The 20,354-nt window shown below is 38.6% G+C and overlaps 1 protein-coding gene across 1 annotated transcript in view; it reads left to right on the top strand.

The window, feature by feature from the left end:
* The window catches only part of SLC2A13 (solute carrier family 2 member 13), a 361,603-nt gene that overhangs the window by 74,285 nt on the left and 266,964 nt on the right, over positions 1-20,354 (top strand). Inside the window, exon 3 of the mRNA XM_032432696.1 lies at positions 6,630-6,838. Coding sequence (XP_032288587.1) covers positions 6,630-6,838 — 209 coding nt within the window. The remainder of the gene's footprint in view (positions 1-6,629; positions 6,839-20,354) is intronic.

Genomic DNA, 20,354 nt, shown 5'->3' with positions numbered 1-20,354 from the left:
AGGACTGGAAAGCTGAAGTAGCCTGTCTTCTATAGCTTGCTTTAGAAACACGCTAATATGTATGTTTGCAATTTTCTTTTTGTGTTTCCCTTTTCTTCCCTTCTCCTTTTCTTTTAGTTTTTAGAAATACCGTGTCCTAAGATTAAATAGTGAGTAATAAAGTGCACAGTATTATGTGGGCATCTTTTGGCCTGAAAATGTTTCAGTTTCTATATTCATTTCAAGTGCTGCTTTGAAGTATCCTGTGCAGCCCTTTAATCTTAATTCATCACTAAGGGGGTTTGGAGAACAAAAGGAAAGATCATGAAAAATGTAGAGAAATGACACATAGGCTTCCATTTTTAGGATTTTAGAAATTTATTTCCTAATCCAATATATTTGGTATTTGTCTTTTATCGCTTTTCTTTTACATAATTGGCAGTAATTGGCAATACAGTTGTGTATAACCTTTTCTTCAAGAGAACACAGGTCAATAAAAATGTCATTCATTTACAGCAATAAAACATACATTAAAGTAACACATTTGGTTGTACAAGTTAGCGTCTTAAGAGGAAGCTGCCACAAGCATGCATTTGTGTGAGCCAATCTCAGCTCTCATCTGGTTTTCAGATGAGACATCTTCTTCAGAAAAAGTCTGATTATATCTGGAATAACAAACAGTTTAATTGAAAGGAATTACCTTGCAACTAAGTTTGCAGAGCTAAATGATCCAGAAGAATTGCTACATGAACCAGTGCTATACAAATGTGAAGTACACTTATTTTCTATCTAGCTAATACAGGAAGTTTAGATGTATAGCTGCTTTTGTATGTTTCTTAAAATATTTACTAAGTGCCTACTATGTGCAAGGTATTTTATTAGGTGCTTTGTCAAATACAAAGTTAAATATACAATCAAGTGGGACAGGTATATAATACAAGGTATAGTGACGTAAGTGGAGGTTAAACACTGTTCTGTAGGTTAGCAGAGGAAGGAATGATTAAGTATTGGTATAATTATCACAGCCTATGGATTAAAGTATAAAACACTTTTAATAAGATTTTATTCAGTACTGTAAGCCAAATGATTCATTTAGTCATAAAAACTTTTGTTTACTTTTAAAAATCTTAATTTTTCTGTTTCCATGTGTATTTTTAGCAGCTGTTTGGAGTGAGAGATACTCTTTTTTTTTGTTTGTTTTGTTTTGGTTCAAGTTTTTATTTAAATTCCAGTTAACATGTAGTGAAATATTAATTTCAGGAGTAGAATTTAGTGATTACATACAACACCCACTGCTCCTCATAACAGGCACTCTCCTAAATACCCATCACCCATTTAGACCATTCCTCCCCGCCTCCCCCACCACTTCCCTCCCTTCCAGCAACCCTCAGTTTGTTCTCTATAGTTTTTTGTGGGTTTTTTGTTCAATTTATTTTATTTTATTATATTATGTTAATCACCATACATTACATCATTAGTTTTTGATGTAGTGTTCCATGATTCATTGTTTGCGTATAACACCCAGTGCTCCATTCAGTACGTGCCCTCTTTAATACCCATCACTAGGCTAATACATCCCCCCACCCTCCTCCCCTCTAGAACCCTCAGTTTGTTTCTCAAAGTCCATACTCTCTCATGGTTCATCTCCCCCTCAGATTCCCCCCCTTCATTTTTCCCTTCCTGCTATCTTCTTTTTTTTAACATATAATGTATAATTTGTTTCAGAGGTACAGGTCTGTGATTCAACAGTCTTACCCAATTCACAGCACTCACCATAGCACATACCCTCCCCAATATCTATCACCCAGCCACCCCATCCCTCCCACCCCCCCACCACTCCAGCAACCCTCAGTATGTTTCCTGAAATTAAGACTTCCTCATATCAGTGAGATCATATGATACATGTCTTTCTCTGATTGACTTATTTTGCTCAACATAATACCCTCCAGTTCCATCCACGCCATTGCAAATGGCAAGATTTCATTCCTTTTGATGGCTGCATAATATTCCATTGTATATATATACCATATCTTCTTTTTTTTTTTTTTTTTTAAAGATTTTAATTGATTTATTTGACAGACAGAGACACAGCGAGAGAGGGAACACAAGCAGGGGGAATGGGAGAGGGAGAAGCAGGCTTCCCGCTGAGCAGGGAGCCCGATGCGGGACTCGATCCCAGGACCCTGGGATCATGACCTGAGCCAAAGGCAGACGCTTAACGACTGAGCCACGCAGGCGCCCTATACCATATCTTCTTTATCCATTCATCTGTCAGTGGACATCTTGGCTCTTTCCATAGTTTGGCTATTGTGGACATTGCTGCTATAAACATTGGGGTGCATGTACCCCTTCGGATCCCTACATTTGTATCTTTGGGGTAAATACCCAGTAGTGCAATTGCTGGGTCATAGGGTAGCTCTATTTTCAACTTTTTGAGGAACCTCCATACTGTTTTCCAGAGTGGCTGCACCAGCTTGTGTTCCCACCAACAGTGTAGGAGGGTTCCCCTTTCTCTGCATCCCCACCAACATCTGTCATTTCCTGACTTGTTAATTTTAGCCATTCTGACTTGTGTGAGGTGGTATCTCATTGAGGCTTTGATTTGTCTTTCCTTGATGCCAAGCAATGTTGAGCACTTTTTCATGTGTCTGTTGGCCATTTGGATGTCTTCTTTGCAGAAATGTCTGTTCATGTCTTCTGCCCATTTCTTGATTGGATCATTTGTTCTTTGGGTGTTGAGTTTGGTAAGTTCTTTATAGATTTTGGATACTAGCCCTTTATCTGATATGTCATTCGCAAGTATCTTCTCCCATTCTGTCGGTTGTCTTTTGGTTTTGTTGACTGTTTCCTTTGCTGTGCAAAAGCTTTTTATCTTGATGAAGTCCCAGTAGTTCATTTTTGCCATTGCTTCACTTGCCTTTGGCAATGTTTCTAGGAAGAAGTTGCTGCGGCTGAAGTCAAAGAGGTTGCTGCCTGTGTTCTCCTTTATGATTTTGATGGACTCCTGTCTCACATTTAGGTCTTTCAACCATTTTGAGTCTATTTTTGTGTGTGGTGTAAGGAAATGGTCCAGTTTCATTCTTCTGCATGTGGCTGTCCAGTTTTCCCAACACCATTTGTTGAAGAGACTGTCTTTTTTCCATTGGACATTCATTCCTGCTTTGTTGAAGATTAGTTGACCCTAGAGTTGAGGGTCCATTTCTGGGCTCTCTATTCTGTTCCATTGATCTATGTGTCTGTTTTTGTGCCAGTATCATACTGTCTTGATGATGACAGCTTTGTAATAGAGCTTGAAGTCCAGAATTGTGATGCCACCAGCTTTGCTTTTCTTTTTCAACATTCCTCTGGCTATTTGGGGTCTTTTCTGGTTCCATACAAATTTTAGGATTATTTGTTCCATTTCTTTGAAAAAAGTGGATGGTATTTTGATAGGGATTGCATTAAATGTGTAGATTGCTCTAGGTAGCATTGACATCTTCACAATACTTGTTCTTCCAATCCATGAGCATGGAACGTTTTTCCATTTCTTTGTGTCTTCCTCAATTTCTTTCATGAGTATTTTATAGTTTTCTGAGTACAGATTCTTTGCCTCTTTGGCTAGATTTATTCCTAGGTATCTTATGGTTTTGGGTGCAATTGTAAATGGGATCGACTCCTTAATTTCTCTTTCTTCTGTCTTGTTGTTGGTGTATAGGAATGCCACTGATTTCTGTGCATTGATTTTATATCCTGCCACTTGACTGAATTCCTGTATGAGTTCTAGCAGTTTTGGGGTGGAGTCTTTTGGGTTTTCCACATAAAGTATCATATCATCTGCGAAGAGTGAGAGTTTGACTTCTTCTTTGCCGATTTGGATGCCTTTTATTTCTTTTTGTTGTCTGATTGCTGAGGCTAGGACTTCTGGTAGTATGTTGAATAGCAGTGGTGATAGTGGACATCCCTGCCGCGTTCCTGACCTTAGGGGGAAAGCTCTCAGTTTTTCCCCATTGAGAATGATATTTGCTGTAGGTTTTTCATAGATGGCTTTTATGATATTGAGGTATGTACTCTCTATCCGTATACTCTGAAGAGTTTGATCAAGAAAGGATGCTGTACTTTGTCAAATGCTTTTTCTGCATCTCTTGAGAGGATCATATGGTTCTTGTTCTTTCTTTTATTAATGTATTGTATCACATTGATTGATTTGTGGATGTTGAACCAACCAAGCCCAGGGATAAATCCCACTTGGTCGTGATGAATAATCCTTTTAATGTACTGTGGGATCCTATTGGCTAGTATTTTGGTGAGAATTTTTGCATGCACGTTCATCAAGGATATTGGTCTGTAATTCTCCTTTTTGATGGGGTCTTTGTCTGGTTTTGGGATCAGGATAATGGTGGCCTCATAAAACGAGTTTGGAAGTTTTCCTTCCATTTCTATTTTTTGGAACAGTTTCAGAAGAATAGGTATTAATTCTTCTTGAAATGTTTGGTAGAATTCCCCTGGGAAGTCATCTGGCCCTGGGCTTTTGTTTTTTGGGAGATTTTTGATGACTGCTTCAATTTCCTTAGTGGTTATAGGTCTGTTCAGGTTTTCTCTTTCTTCCTGGTTCAGTTTTGGTAGTTGATACATCTCGAGGAATGCATCCATTTCTTCCAGATTGTCTAATTTGCTGGCATATAGTTGCTCATAATATATTCTTATAATTGTTTGTATTTCTTTGGTGTTGGTGTGATCTCTCCTCTTTTGTGCATGATTTTATTTATTTGGGTAATTTCTCTTTTCTTTTTGATAAGTCTGGCCAGGGGTTTCTCTACAGTTAAGACTTTGTTTTTATGGTTTGCCTCTCTCTTTTTTTATACCTATGTTCATTTGTTTCTTTTCTTAAATTCCACATATGAGTGAAATCATGTAGTATTTGTCTTTCTCTGACTTATTTCGCTTAGCATAATACACTCTAGCTCCATCCATGTCTTTGCAAATGGCAAGATTTCATTATTTTTTATGGCTGAGTAATATTCCATTGTATATATTTTCCACAACTTCTTTATCCATTTATCAGTCAGTGGGACATGTTGGCCCTTCTGTAATTGGCTACTGTTGATGGTGCTGCTGCAAACATCAGGGTGCACTTGTTCCTTCAAATCAGTATTTTTTTTTATCCTTGGGTAAATACCTGGTAGTGCATTTGCTGGGTCGTAGGGTAGTTCTATTTTCAACTTTTTGAAGCACCTCTATACTGTTTTCCAGAGTGGCTGCACCAGTTTGCATTCTCACCAACAGTGTAAGAGGTTTCCCCTTTCTCCATATCCTTGCCAACATCTCTCATTTCCTGTGTTGATTTTAGCCATCCTGACAGGGTATCTCATTGTAGTTTTGATTTGTAGTTCCCTGATGATGAGTGGTGTTGAGCATCTTTCCATATATCTGTTAGCCATCTGTATGTCTTTTTTGGAAAAATGTCTATTTATGTCCTCTGCCCATTTCTTAACTGGATTATTTAGTTTTTAGGTGTTAAGTTTGGTAAGTTCTTTATACATTCTGGATACTGATAAACCTTTATCAGATATGTCGTTTGCAAATATCTTGGAGTGAGAGGTAGTTTTAACACCCATGTGACAATTGTATTTTTTTTTTCCTGCTGTTTTTGGAATTAAAATGAATTTTGTTTGAAAAGTAATGGACTTATTTCACACATTTTATATCTGGAGGCTTCAAGGCTGCTCAGTCTACTTTGGGTTTAACATAGCTTAAATGTTGGAATAGCTTTGAAAAGTGTATTGAGTCAAGTGACTTCTAATTGATTTATGAATATCAGTGAGTATGGTTGTTATGTAATCAGAGTTGGCTTTCTGAGCTCTACCATCATAAATCTGCCATGGAATATACCCAGGGAATTTGGATCAACAGAAAACGTACAAGTGTCCTAGATCCATAGAAGTTCCCATTTGAAAGCGACCTCGCAGTTTATCTACTCAAACCCCTCAATTCAAAAAGATGGAGGCCTAACATCAAAGAGATGTTAGGAGATTGTTCCAGTGGTCAGAATAATTTTGGAGAGATCTTTGATATTGATGTACTCATATTACTATTTTTGTTATTTCTCTGATGTATTTAAAGTGACATGCTTATTTACTATACTTCTGTCATTTTAATAATGATTATTTGCTTCTGACTATCCTTTTCTGCTCTGGGTTTCTCCTTAGTTAATGAGGATGAACATGATGCTTGGTGGCAAAATGAAATCATTACTGATCATTCACGGAGCAAAACAATAAATAGTTTGGGACATTTATCTTAATGAAAAATATATCTTTTTAAACAGATTATCAGAGTTTTGTCTTAGCCTCATTTTCTATTGTAAAATACAGAATTATATGTATATTAGGAAGGGATGGTGATTATGATGTTTTTGCATGATATGTGTGGTTCAGAATGTATATACATAATTATTATGACTTTTGCTCCTTTTTACTGTAATTTATGTCATCAGATTTTTCTCATTTTTCAGTTTCTCACTACAGCATAAAAATATTCTTTTTTCTGGCCACACACATGGAAAATCATTCTAATTTAACATGAGATGCTATTTCCCAGTGTGGTGAACACAAACCTTTTATTCATACTAATAAGTCCAAATTTTACAATAATACGTGGATTTCTTATTACAGGTACATGTTGGGACTTGCAGCAATTCCAGCAGTTATACAGTTTTTTGGCTTTCTCTTTTTACCTGAAAGCCCTCGATGGCTGATTCAGAAAGGACAGACTCAGAAGGCCCGTAGAATTTTATCTCAGATGCGTGGTAACCAGACCATTGATGAGGAATATGATAGCATCAAAAACAACATTGAAGAAGAGGAAAAAGAGGTTGGCTCAGGTATGTGGATTTTGTACTTACATTAATTTTAAAACCACATAGTGGTTTTATTTAGAAACTATATTCTTCTGCTATTATTTAATATCTCTAAATGATGTAGCGATTTTATGTATATAACCAAATCAAAATATATTTTAATTCAGTTTTAAAAGTAATATAATGTTATAAAAGAAAGAAAACCCATCCCCATTATACCACTATCTTCATATAATTACTATTTTTATTTTTGTAGAGCCTCTTTTATTTCAAAATTGGATATACTTGACATGGTTGTCATCATTTCGTGTGTGGGTGATAATTTTTGAGTATATGTATATTTTATATATAAATATATATAAAGATAAATATGCATATTGACCTTCCATATTAACGAAAAAGTCATAGTGTGAACTATTTAAAATAAATCACTTTAGTAAAAGTAAATACCTTGTTTACATGTGTTACATTAATTTCCAGTCAGGTTTTATAAAGAATAAGAATATCTTCAGATCCTAGTTTTGGAATCATTTTGTGTTTCCCTGTTTTCATTAAAATGTTTAATTGTCTAATCAAAATTTCACCCTGTCAGAAAACCAAAAAAAAAAAAAAGTTTCTAGTCCATTTATGTTGGTGAATTTCTTTTTGGAGAAGAAATCATGTAGGGTTTTATAAAATCTCAGGCAGGATCTCTAATCTTGACAGTCTCATTTGGGTAAGTGATTTGCAGGATGTACGTGATGTGAGGTAGACATTTTATAATACATTTCTCAACAATAACTATTACCCTGCTAGATTCACAATTCCCAAAATTGTCTCATTTTCTCCCAACTTTCCTTTTGCCCCTACATTAATTGGAAACCCAAGTGGAAATGCTGACTTGCGTTAGTCAAATTATTTTTCACACTTAACAAAAAGGCAAACACCCACACTCATATATTGATATATGTCACACAGGTCTTGGAAGGTGTGTTCACTCACCTTCTCCTGCTGTTATTTTTGGTGGAGCTGAATGTTGTGCTTTCTTGAAACAATAGAATAAACACTGCAGAAGCTGGTGACCATTGTTAGCCACACCCGATTACTCTCGTAGTTGTAGTGCAGTGTTGTTATTCTCTTGCTCAGGTTAGAGCCCCAGTGAACTGAGCCAAATCTAGGTCAAGGTCATTTTTAACAAACAGGTTGGTGAGCGTATACCATGTGCCTGGCACTGTCAGCATTTCCAGCGTAAGATGTTAGTGCGAGTATTAAAGAGAATTCTGTTTTTAACAAAATAATTCACTTTTACTGAGTTGAACATTGTGTTAATTTAAAAATACTATTTTAAATGTTCATTTAAATTACAAATACCTTCATTTATGCTCCTGTCTGAATTTCTCTCGGCTGTGGCTTGCATGAAATATGAGCTTGTTTTTGTAGTAATCAGTATGCTTGAAGCTCTTGTACTAATAATGTGTGAGTGGAAAAACTTTTCAGGTTATTAGGTTATATTAAATACTATTTAGAACATGAGCTTTTGTTATGTAAAGGGTAGGACAACAACTTAATAAAAAAAAGCCTTCCTGTGTAGGGGTAGGGATACCACTGATTTGACTGTAGAGCGTTGACCATGTAGCTTCATTTGGACTACTTAAAAATTTCTCTGACTGGTATAGCCACAGAGCCATTGACAGTGCGCACTATTTGAGTTTCATGATGATTTGGAATGGTTTTTTAAGAAACTTGAAGTACTTAAGATTGTAATTACCCGCATTTGCTTTAGTTTTTATGAGAGGTCTTTTGGAGTTAAAATAGGGCACTTTTTCTTGGGTAAAAATAAAATATTGCTTTATATACACATTTGGCACAGGTTTAAAAAAAAATACTGTGTTACCGATTGAATCCTAATAACATTTGTCCCATGCTTGGGTAAATATCTTAAACTTTGCAACTAATAGGATTTACAATTTACCTTTTTCTCGATTTGTATTGAGTACTATCATCTTGCTTAGTTTTAAAATTAATCTCATGTTCTTTTTTAAAAGTACAGAATTAATAGCATTATGGCATGAATTCACAAGGCAGATCTGCCAGTGTTACATAGCAGGTAATTTGGGGGCCTCACTTTTATGATTGAGAAATTTGATCAGGGTAAAACCTGTTCTGCACACGTGTGAATTTTATTTCACCATTGTCACGTCCAGGAATGAGACTCTGTGTCAAGTTAGTTGGAAAATAGAGACCAGTGCTAGGGCTTGTCTTAACACACCGACACGGCAAATATACAGGAAGAAACAGCTGATTTCAAAATAATAAAAATGTCCTGGCGCAGAGAAGACAAGTCAGCCATTGTATTGTAGGGTTAGAGAGTAGCGTGGGTTCACCTGTGCATGGATCCTGACCAGGTAAATTTTGAGCCCCGACTTTAAGCCTGGGAACTCCGGGCAACAAAGTGCAGCAGTCTGGAGGGAGGAACTTTGGCCTAGCCACCGCAAAACACTCCAGATATTTCAGGAGGTTAGAAAGAAGTTGTGCATGACCCCTGTTTCTTCTAGGGAGAAATGTTTTATCATCAGACATGGTGGCTTAGTTACCTGCTACCTGCCTGTGAACTCAATAAATAGATCTGATTCCTCATCAGTCCCCATGTCCTTCTCTGGGAGTTTCCAGTGGATTTGTAACTTGTGACTGTTCACGGTACTTGCTTATGTGACCCTTCTCTTTTCCTAGGATTTTTTTTATTTTGGTCCCTGGAGTTTAAATTTGATTTGTTTGAGGAAAATAGGCATAGCTACCCAAGTATGTATTAAATTGTTTTTTGGATGTGTGAGAGATCGGTGCCTATGGGATTGACTTCTCCTGGCTTCAGACACACTTTGTGACTTTCTGTAGTCAATCTGGTGGCTCTCTGGCCGTGGCTGCAGTGGAGGTGAAGCTCATAGTCCACGCTGCGGAACAGCATTGGATTTTAATGGTGTTCCATCTTGTCTGCACATGGCACAGAGATCAGCCTTCTTAGCATGTGATTTCTCCACTATAGTGGGCAAAAAAAAAAAAAAAAAAGAAAAAGGGCAATTGATGGGAAAAGAAGCAAACAATTGGTTTTCATGCATATTCAACATTGTTTATACATCCTGCAGGACTAATAAAGTGAGCTTGGTTTGGAAAGCTCCCTGGCGCGGGAGACAAGGGAAATGGTGATGAGTCCTGGCTCCACCCCTAGTTTGGAATCCTAAAAAGATTTTCTAGGAGTTGCCGAACCTCAGTTTCTTTTTAGGTTTGTAAGAAAAGAGAGCCAGATTATAATAGCTCCACAGTCTGATTTTTTAGAGTTTAAAAAATCTGTGAGAAATGTCTGCTTTTTAATTTTTAAATGCTGTGCAGCAGCCTTTCGTTCCAAAATGTTTATTGAGTGACACTCAAGAGAGTTGGGGATGTGGCAATAAATAAGACAAGGTTCTGGTCCATTCTGTTGGGAAGAAGCACACAGATGATAAAGAGTAAATTCCTGGATAACTGCAAATTGTAGTAATGGCTTTAAAGGAAACAAACAGGATGATGACATTTATAGAAGGCTTGCAGGGGGATGATTAGGAAAGGCTTCTCTGATGAGTTGAGTGTAAAGGCTAAGGAAGAATCAGCAGAGTAGAGAACTGAAGGGACGAGTGTTCCAAGCAGAGGGAACAGCAAGTACCAAATTGTATGTATCACTAAGTGGGCCAGATTAATTTTCTTGTAAATTTTGATAATTGTTATGAAGCGTACATGTGCCGGAATTCTAAGGCATTGCAGTAAGAACTATTCCTCTTTATTTGTATGGGGTTGCCAAGCCTAAACTTTGAATTAGTAGGGACACAGTTACTACTTTTAGAGTTAAAAACAAATTTGAGTACAAAGTAATACACATCATCACTTCCATCATTTTGTTGCTCATTTCTTACAGGTTGTTGCCTTAGTTTATTTCATGCTGTATACATGTGTACTAGTGTCGTGACTTTCATTTACAACAGAGGTAGAAGCTGGAGGGAGACCTCAGTAATTACTTAAGGCAGTGATTCTCAAACTTTTCCACTTAGCTTCAACGTTGAGTGGAGTGAGGCCTTTTGGGGCCTGGATTCCATAGCAAAAGGCAACTGCAGTAAGCCCAACATTTATTTGAATTTTTATGCTTTATCCTAGAAATTAACAAAAGTTGGTGTTTTGTTTCGTAATATACCTGTTCACTCTACTTTAGAAGTGTTTTTTCTAGATATCTAGTGTTTATTCTTTGACTTTAAAGTGTTCCATCACTCTTGTCGTGTTCAGTTCCTGGGATGTGCACCCCTCAGTTTGACAGACATGAACTTAAAGCATTTGGGGTACCTCTCTGGGGCAAGTCCATGAGGCGGGGTAGGAAAAGTTGGAGCTGCCTGTATTGTCAGAAGCAGATGGTCATCTCTTAATTTACCAGGCATATAGAAGAGCAGAGAGTCTTTGTCAGGAGCTTTAGTTTATAACAGTAATTGTCTTACAAGAAAAACAGAATTAGTCAACAAAAGAGATAGGACTCCTCTGAAGGCAATCTTTGGAAAGAATCTAGAGATGAAATTTGTGTATTCGTATGCTTTATACCACCTCGTTTGAAAGCACTCTCTAATGACTTCTTTAGTTTTCTGTTTCTAATTGATACATAGTTGACACACAACATTATGTGAGTTTCAGGTGTGCGACATAATGATTCAGCGTGTGTATAATTGCAAAATGATCACCAGAGTGTAAGTGTCATTAACATGCATCACCACACATAGTTAAAACATTTTTTTTTTTTCCCTTGACGTCTTCAATTTCTTATCCTGCACCAGAGAGCAAGAAATAGATTCCTGGGATGAGGTGAAAGGAAAGCCAGGCCTGCTGCCCCACAGGTTAAGCAGAAGCCCCGTAGGCAGGGCTTAGGGAAAGTCTCACACTTCTGCACCAACGCAGCCACTCCGTCGTCTGCTCTGCCCTGGGGGGCTACGGCAGCCTCATCGGGAGGAAAATGTAAACAAGGCTTTCTCTCCCTGGAGAAACGTGCAAATATTGTTGTAGAACCAGTACAAAAACCCAGAGAAGGAAAAAGCAGTTTTGGGAGAATGGAGTTGTCTGGGCAGCTTCGTTGCAACAGCAGGTGGAGTGAAAGCAGCAAAGCAAGGGAGAAACTGAGGGCGCATCTCAGGGCAGTGGAGAGCAGCCTTCTGCAAATCTGTTTGTTTATAGCATAGGGTCAGTCCAGGGAACTTAAAAATGTATATGACCTTTTCTTTTTTTAAAGGGAAATAGCGTTTTTGTGCATCCTGTCTTTTGAAAATTATATTTAGAGTTAATATTATCCAGATCACTGAGTCATAGATGCTTCCAAAATAGGTTTATTGAACAGAACAATATCAGAACGTTGGCCTTGCCCTTGGTCACTCAAATCTTAATCTGCATAAGTGAGAAGTAGCAACCAGAGGCCCTATCAGATGCTTTAGAAAAATTAGATTCAGGCCCACTGGTTGCTGTTATCGGAGAGTTTCAGGCTACCTACGCACAGTGTATAATCTTGCAAAAACATTCACGCCAACAACATTTGCATTGTTTAATTTTATCAACTAATCAACTCAGTAACTGGGCAGACGTGGCTCTGTGTTTTGCCTTTGTCAGGTAGCTCAGTCTCCAGCCTGAGAAGGAAGAACGTTGTAGGGAGGGGAATTTATTCAGGACCCTCCCGTGAGTTCAGTTTAAAACCTGTTTCGATTTACGTCCAGCTCTTGGGGGGGGTCACGTCTATCGTGTGCAGGAGGGGACAGCTGCATCTCTCTCTTTTCTCCTGCAGTGATCTTGCCATTAGTTCATCAAGTCTTATCTCCTCATAAGTCATTTCTTTTCCTGTGAATTGATATTGCCTGTGGCCATTTCAACAAATCCTATTCTGCAGAGAGGTCAGAGAGGGTAGATATTTATCATATCCTGATAGAAATCCTTCCAAAAGTTTCTTTAGAAATCTGATTCCGGCATAATAACATTGCAGTAGAATGCTCACTGCAGTTGACATCTGCTGCACCGAGGGGAAAGTAGTCATTTTCCCCAGTATTTCTGGTAGTTTTGCTTATATTTTCTTCACGTGGTGGTATACCCAAAGTAATGCAAGTATGTTATTTACTGGGTGAACTTGAAATAGGTATTGACGAATTGTTTCTCAGCAGGATGACTCCCAGTTTTATGAATATAGGCAAGGAAAACATTTCTGTATCTAATATTCTCAAGGTGTTTGTAAAATTGCTAAAATTGTCCAAATGTGAGGCTATTCTACGTATCTCCTATGGTAAACAGATTAAGACAAAAGGTCAAGTAAAAAGCCGCTTTAATTCTCTATTCTTGTGTTAACAAGCTGTCAGCTGGACTATTAAAACTATATACAATTCTACTCAGTTTCTAGTGAAACTTATTTTTGTATGCTGACTTATTTAAAAGAAACTCTATTTAATTCAACATGGCTTTAAATAAAGGTTGCCTTCGATTTTCTAAACCACAGAGGACTTTTAAAATCTTAGGCAGAATTGGAATAGTTCTTAGATTGTACATTAAAATGTCATTGACTCACCTTTTACATGGGATAAAGAATAACACAGAGATTTTTCCACTTAATCTACTTATGGGAGAAGGAAACGTTTTTCAGATAACCTGTAGGCTTTCAAGCCATTTTCCTTGATTTATATTGGAAAATCCAGATTGTCTTATAAGTTGGTAGGTAATACCTGAAGGCTCATCTTTCTGCTTTCTCACTAAAGTGTACTTAAATCCGTATTTCATTTAAAAAGAATCCATGCTGAAGGAATTTTGACTGCCTCAGAGTTTTCTTTCTCCCCCAACACATTGTGAAGTTCATCCTGTTTTTTAATGCTCTGTATTTAATATAGTCAAGCATGAGTAAAAGACCCAACTAGGTAGATATTTAAAAAGGAATGTAGTTCCTTAGTTGCTGCTTCAGGGAAATTCATTACCAGCTAAACAGTGAATCCATCATTCAGCACAGGTGGTAGTCTGCTTTGTAAATAAAACCATAGTCTGGATATTTTTTTTCCCCTCAAGATAAGACAAATTGCTGTGCCGTTTAATGGTTACCTCGTCTTTGGAGAAGGTGAGAGGAAGATCCTGAAGAAAACCCAGTTTTTCCATCTCAGGGCGGAGGGCATATGAGCACTCTTTAATGTTGGGACTTTTTAGTGGTAACGGGACAATTCCATTGATGGGCTCTAGAATCAGAATACTAATAGCCATGTCATGTGCTATCTAAAGAAACTTGCCTGTTTACACATGTCAGGAGAGATCATCTAGTATGTTTCTTAAAAACCAAAGGAAGGGGTGCCTGGGTGGTGCAGTGGGTTAAGCATCCAGCTCTTGGTTTCAGCTCAGGCCCTGATCTTATTAGACTCCTCGCTCACCAGGAAGTCTGCTTGAGATTCTCTCTTCTCTCTCTGCCCCTCCCCCTGCTCCAGCTCTCTCTCTCCCTCTCTCTCTCTCTCTCTCTCTCAAATAAATAAATCTTAAAAAAAACAAAAGAATCACTCTTACCTTTTTTTCAAATATTTTAAATTCACTTTATATTTGGGAGATAAAGTGGTCAAATAACATTATTTTTCTCCTTCCTTTACCACTGTACTGTAGGCACTCTAACTCCTCTGGTCTACCCACTGAGCAGTGTTTTTAATCAGTACCTTACCAAACACCGTAGATGTGCATTTTAGTTAACTTCTCAGCATCTGTGTTGCTTGAAATGTAGTAACCTTCAGTAAGGAGATGTATACTTGGCAAGATAGATTGAGGAGAAAATTGCTAGGTTTCTGAAACTAGAGCAACATAAAAGTGCAGTGTAAGTGTCTCACATTTTCAGTATAGTTTTTTCCTCCCTGAACTTTTTAAGATATTTCCTTGAAAAAAATAACTCCCATTGCACATCTTTTAGAATAAAATAAAGCTTCGAAATAATTTTTTTTAGAGAACTGAATCCAATAACTGCTCTTGCCCAAAGGGTGGGGGTGGACAGAGACTTTCAAAACCAACTTTCTATAAAAGCAAAGACCTTTGGTAGGGTTGTCCAAACATTAATTATTCATATTGAATAATACTAGTGCGAAAATACTAGTAACAATTACTCTTTACCGAATGCCTATTTTTGTAAATGTGCGTGTGTGCACACATACATTCCCTCTCTGTCTCTGTGTCTCTCTGATTGTTAAAATTACAGCCCTAAAAATTACACATTATGATCCATACTGTGCTGAGAAAATGGAGAGCTGGCAAGGTTGAACAGCTAGGAAATGAGAGAGGCAGGATCTGAGCCCCACTCCGTGGCCTCTCCCGTCTGTCCTCCCTCCAGCCGGCCAAGCTCTTCGATTCATGCTACCTCCGTGCCCTGTAGTTTAGATGTAGATACTGAGAAAAGACATAGGGTGGCGTGGTCCTTGTTCATAGGGAGCTGAGAACCTATCAGATTTCCTTAAGAATGTCCTCCTTTTCTAAAAGGAAAGAATACAGAACAGCTACAAAATAGAAACAAGAAGGTAAACCTTCAAAGTCAACTGACTTATTTATTTTTAAAGATTTTACTTATTTATTTGACAGACAGAGAGAGAGCACAAGCAGGGGGAGTGGCAGGCAAAGGCAGAGGGAGAAGCAGGCTCCCCACAGAGCAGGGGGAGCCCGATGTGGGACTCGATCCCAGGACCTACGGGGATCATGACCTGAGCCGAAGGCAGTCACTTAACTAACTGAGCCACCCAGGTGCCCGTCAATTGACTAATTTAGTTCAGTTGCTTCCACCTTGAGAAGAGTGTGGTTCACAACCGTTTCTCTTCCCTGCTGTCACTGTCATTGCCTGGGTTAGGTCTGTGGTGTTCACCCCTCTGCCTGGGTAATGGTGCCTTCCACGCTGCCTTTCGTTCTGGTATCTCGCCTCTCCATCTCCATACCCTATGGCTTCCAAAGTTACCACCCCAATGCACAGGATCAGTCCCTCTCCTCAGAAACAAGTTCCTTTACAGTCTCGTTTCAGTTGATCTTTCCAGTTCATTTTGCTAGAGCCAGAACTCCATCATCATTCCAGGGGAGAACAGGGACCATTCCTCCTGCCTCCCCAGGCGGGGAGATGACGTGGGAGGGAGCTGAGGCGGTAGAGTCGGCAGTTCCTGAGCTTGCCTATTTCATCCAACCAGTGAACTCTGCAAAGAAAAACGTAAAAATTGTCTCATAAAGAGAATGTATTAAATTTGAGGACTAGTAGCATATTAGGGATTTTCTGTGTACTAAGAAGGCCTTTTGATACTGTTCTCCATTAGCAAATTTAACACGGTTCATTGTTTACTTTTAAGACCTTTTTTTTTTTTAAAAAAAGACTGAAATAGAAATGTTTAAATGTTTCTGCCTGCTTTGTCCAGTAGATGCTGGTATTTTATTGTGTCACACAAGAAGTACAAAGTCTACAAAGTGGGTAAAATGATGTTTCATCTGAAAGAACTAATGACAAGAGAGTTATGGGAATATTCTCATTTTGCTTTTTAACAGAGTAGGTTTGGGGCTTTTCTCTTTTGAGTAGAAAGGAATTAATTTTGATGCTTGGTTCTGGGAGTTGGGGAACTTTTTCTGGAAAGGGCCAGACAGTGTAAGTGCTTGGCTTTGTGGCTCGCAGCTCCTTAGCTCTGCCGTTACAGCATGAAAGCCAGTGATAGTGTGTGAAGGAGTGAGTGTGGCTTTGTGCCAGTAAAACACAAAAGCTTGTTTTTTTGTCACTGTTAGGTTTTATTATTTACAAAAATAGGAAGCCAACTAAATGTGGCCTGTGGGCTACAGTTCGTTGACCCCTTCTTTAATCATTGTGTCTGTTTTATCAGTTGCTTCAGTTTTTCTCTTAGGACCAATCTGGGATACTGTTTGTTTATTTATTTTTTAAAAATCTGCCTTGAAGCCTCTTCAACATGATTTTCACTAGTGGGTGTGTCCCCTTTGATTTCTGTGCAGAGAGTGCATTATGTAAATGTGTCTGTCGTGTGTGTGTAAGTGTGCATGTGGTGTGTTGTCACAGAAGGAACCTAAGAGGGAGTGTTGCAGAGAATCCTCTGGGTGATTGAAGCAGGAGCTTTTATGAGACCACTGCTTGGAGCATATCGCTTTCTTAAAGGCTGGGCCACAGCATCACGATGTACGGAATCACCTTTGCTCTGATGGGGAAGTAGAAACCAGGTGTCTCATCTCATACTGTGGCTGGCTGCCCTGTCAAAAACGGTTGCCCCCCGCCAAAAAAAAAGTGTGTGTTCACATGTGAACAGAAATTGTTGCTCCCTTTCCTCGGATGACAGTAAAAGCAAGATGCTACCTTTCGTGGAAGACAAAATGCACTGAACAAGTAGGGAGATGATTTTATTCAGGTTGTTGCAATAGGTGGAAGGTTCATTAAGGAGAAGCTGCTCAAAGAAGAGGGAGCAAACCTGGCATTTTCTAGAGCAGGCAAACAAGAGCCACCCTCCAGCCTTCCTCAGAACTCTTATCTCTGAGAGCACGGGGCAGCGTGCCTTCCTTCTCTGTGCTCCCAGCACCTGCACTTGATTCCTTCTCTGTGGCACTCTGCACTTGATTTTCACACTCCTGTCCCACTAATGACACAGTGTTCCTTATCTTTGCATCCCCACCACCAAATACAGTCCCTGCTTAACATCCACTAGGTACTTAATCAGTGTTTCTCTGGCTGCCTTTCTACTCCTGTGGGAGGATGGATGATGATGTCTGACCTTTGATCCCTGAGATGTGGAGAAGGAAATGGAGTGCCAACAGCACGAGAAGCCTTCCTTGTGTGGGATTCAGTCATCCTGAAGCCAGGGACCCCCCAAGTGGTTGGTGAGGAGGAGATGTAATTCAGTGCAAAATGATTATTGCTGAATGACCGACTTTCCAAGGGCAGATGGGTATGTTTATAGTCTTTGTGGATTTTATCTAGACTGTTTGGAATTTATTTGTGTGTCAGCAGTTACTATTTTCTCCTGGTCTCTAACGTGTTGGGCCTAATTTAAAAACTTAATTTTGGGGGCGCCTGGGTGGCTCAGTCAGTTAAGCGTCCGACTCTCGATTTTGGCTCACGTTATGATCTCAGGGTCCTGGGATCGAGCCCTGCATCAGGCTCCCTGCTCAGCGGGGAGTCTGCTTCTCCCTCTCCCTCTACTCCAACCTCTGCTCGTGCTCTCTCTTTCTCTCTCAAATAAATAATAAAATCTCTAAAAAAATAAAATAAAAAAAGTAATTTTGAGGTAAAGCATTTATGAGTACAATGGAATTTCAAATATAAAAGCTATACAATATTATGTGATTTATGACTATTTTAGAATTTTAGAGCAGACCATCGCTAATGTCTAAATCTGGGAAGTACCTCTTAAGAATGAGTAGATTAGGTTTTTGTTTATAATTATGGGGAATAGATTATAATTCAGAGTAGGCCCATATTGCAGGTGTGCACACCTCAGATGTGGTAAAATCTTCCATTATGAAAGGTGAGCCTTATGAAACGCAAACGTATGTTATGGGCAATGGCTACAGTGGCTTTGGTAGTCTTAAAACAAATGGCAGCCTTGATCGTACAGTTGTAGTTGGAACCTTAGATTGGTGTTCGTTTTGTTTGTGGTGTTCTCGTTAGCTGGTGTGTATTTAGATGTATCCGCCGCAGGAAGTCATTGAAAATTCATATTTCTCAAAAATATTCTGTGAAAAATGTTTTAATTTTGCTTTTTGAAATAGTTTATTATCAGTCTTTCTAGTCATTTCATAAGAATTACTGAAATACAGTCAGCATCATTCATGTAATAATTCTGTAGATTTTTCTATTTCTTGTCTAATAGTCTTATTGAACGTTCATTCAACTCTTCAGTGGTTTTTTGAAAAGTGTGTTTTAGAATATGAGTCCGCTTACCTATGCAGTTGACATTTCTGGCAGCAATGGGAGAAAAATATCATTTAAAGTCTTACTGCTTTTAAAGAGGATGCTTGAAAAACAGTCATGCTTTTTTTAAAATTTTAATTTATCTGTCAGCGGTTTGAAATCAATAAAAAAGAACAATCATTTTAGGAGCATTTACATTTACTTTGTGCATAGACTTTATATGGTATTATTGTATCTTTCAATCCCACAACAACACTCTGAAGTAGTTACTATTATTATTACACTGTTTGGGAGATGAGAGAAATGAGGCACAGAAAACATGGTCTCCCTGTGGTAGGTGGCAGAAAGTCAGAACTCAAATCTGGCTTGACTCAGATGCATATTCTGAATCATTCATTATCCCATCTTTCAGTGAATTTTAAGATTTCTGCATAAGAAAAATATTATTTCCATGCTTCAAGATTTTCTTTAAAATGTATTTTATTACAGTTTCATGCACAGAGTATAATTTTTTATACAGAAACACAGGCTATTCCGTTTTCTTGAACTGTAACAGATCACATTTTAATAGTTAGAATTGATCAAAACGGTGCCCCCTTCCATGGCTAGTATCAGTACATCTGTTTACGGGTCCTGCCATGTTAAAATGAAATCCCAAAGAGAATTTTTCAACCTTTTTCTGACTCAAATCAGAGAAGTTTTGCTTTTCTCAAATAAAAGTTGATCAAACTATTGGTTGACAATAAACTATACTAGGGGAGAGGCAGTTGATAACTCCGAGTGGAGTTTAGAAGTCTAGGATAGTTCGTCCGTCCAGAGGCATTGTGTGACTGCTTACCCGTGTGTCAGGCACTGTGCTAGGTGCTGGGATACGGGGTTTTACAAGGATAACAGCTAACACTAGGTGGGCACTTCTTATGTGCCAAATACTGTGTCTAACCAATATAACTCTCACAGCAACAGAGGTTCATACTGTTAGGATCCCCATTTCACAAGTGAAGAAACAGACTCGGGGACCACACAGCAGTGGGGTTGTGTCGACACAGTGATACGAGGGAATCTGTATTCTTAATCAGATCACATAGCTAATAAATGGCAGAACCAGAATTTGTTCTAGGTAACGGTCTCTTAACCAGCATCCTCTACAGCCTTTCATACTGAACAAAATGGACAAGGTCCTTATTCTGAAGGAGCTTATTTCTACCTCAAAGATATAGCCACTAACGAAATAAATAAGGCACAGTCAACTACTGTCAAAAAAATTGAAATTATTCTTGGGAGGAGGAGGAGGGACTGTTCTAGGATGGGTGGTCACAAAAATGACACACAGACAAGGGCAGGCAACAGTGTGGTTGTGTAGACACAGTGATACGAGGGAATCCGTATTCTTAGAATTCTTATTAAATCGTATATAGTGTTCAGTAATGTTAGCTGTTAATGTTATACTTATAGAGCCCTGAAAATACACAAAGTGAGGGCATTGGTTAAGAATGCAGTTTTCGGGGTGCCTGGGTGGCTCAGTCAGCTGGGCATCCCACTCCTGTCTTGGCTCAGATCATGGTCTCAGGGTCATGAGGTGGAGCCCCAGGTCGGGCTCCACGTTCAGCAGGGAGTCTGCTTGAGGATTCTCTCCCCTCCTTT

Source organism: Phoca vitulina, unplaced genomic scaffold (genome assembly GCF_004348235.1).
Source record: "Phoca vitulina isolate PV1807 unplaced genomic scaffold, GSC_HSeal_1.0 scaffold49, whole genome shotgun sequence".
NCBI classification, from domain to species: Eukaryota; Metazoa; Chordata; class Mammalia; order Carnivora; family Phocidae; genus Phoca; species Phoca vitulina.
Note: the sequence above shows the minus strand (reverse complement) of the source record. Positions and strands in the feature narration are given on the sequence as shown.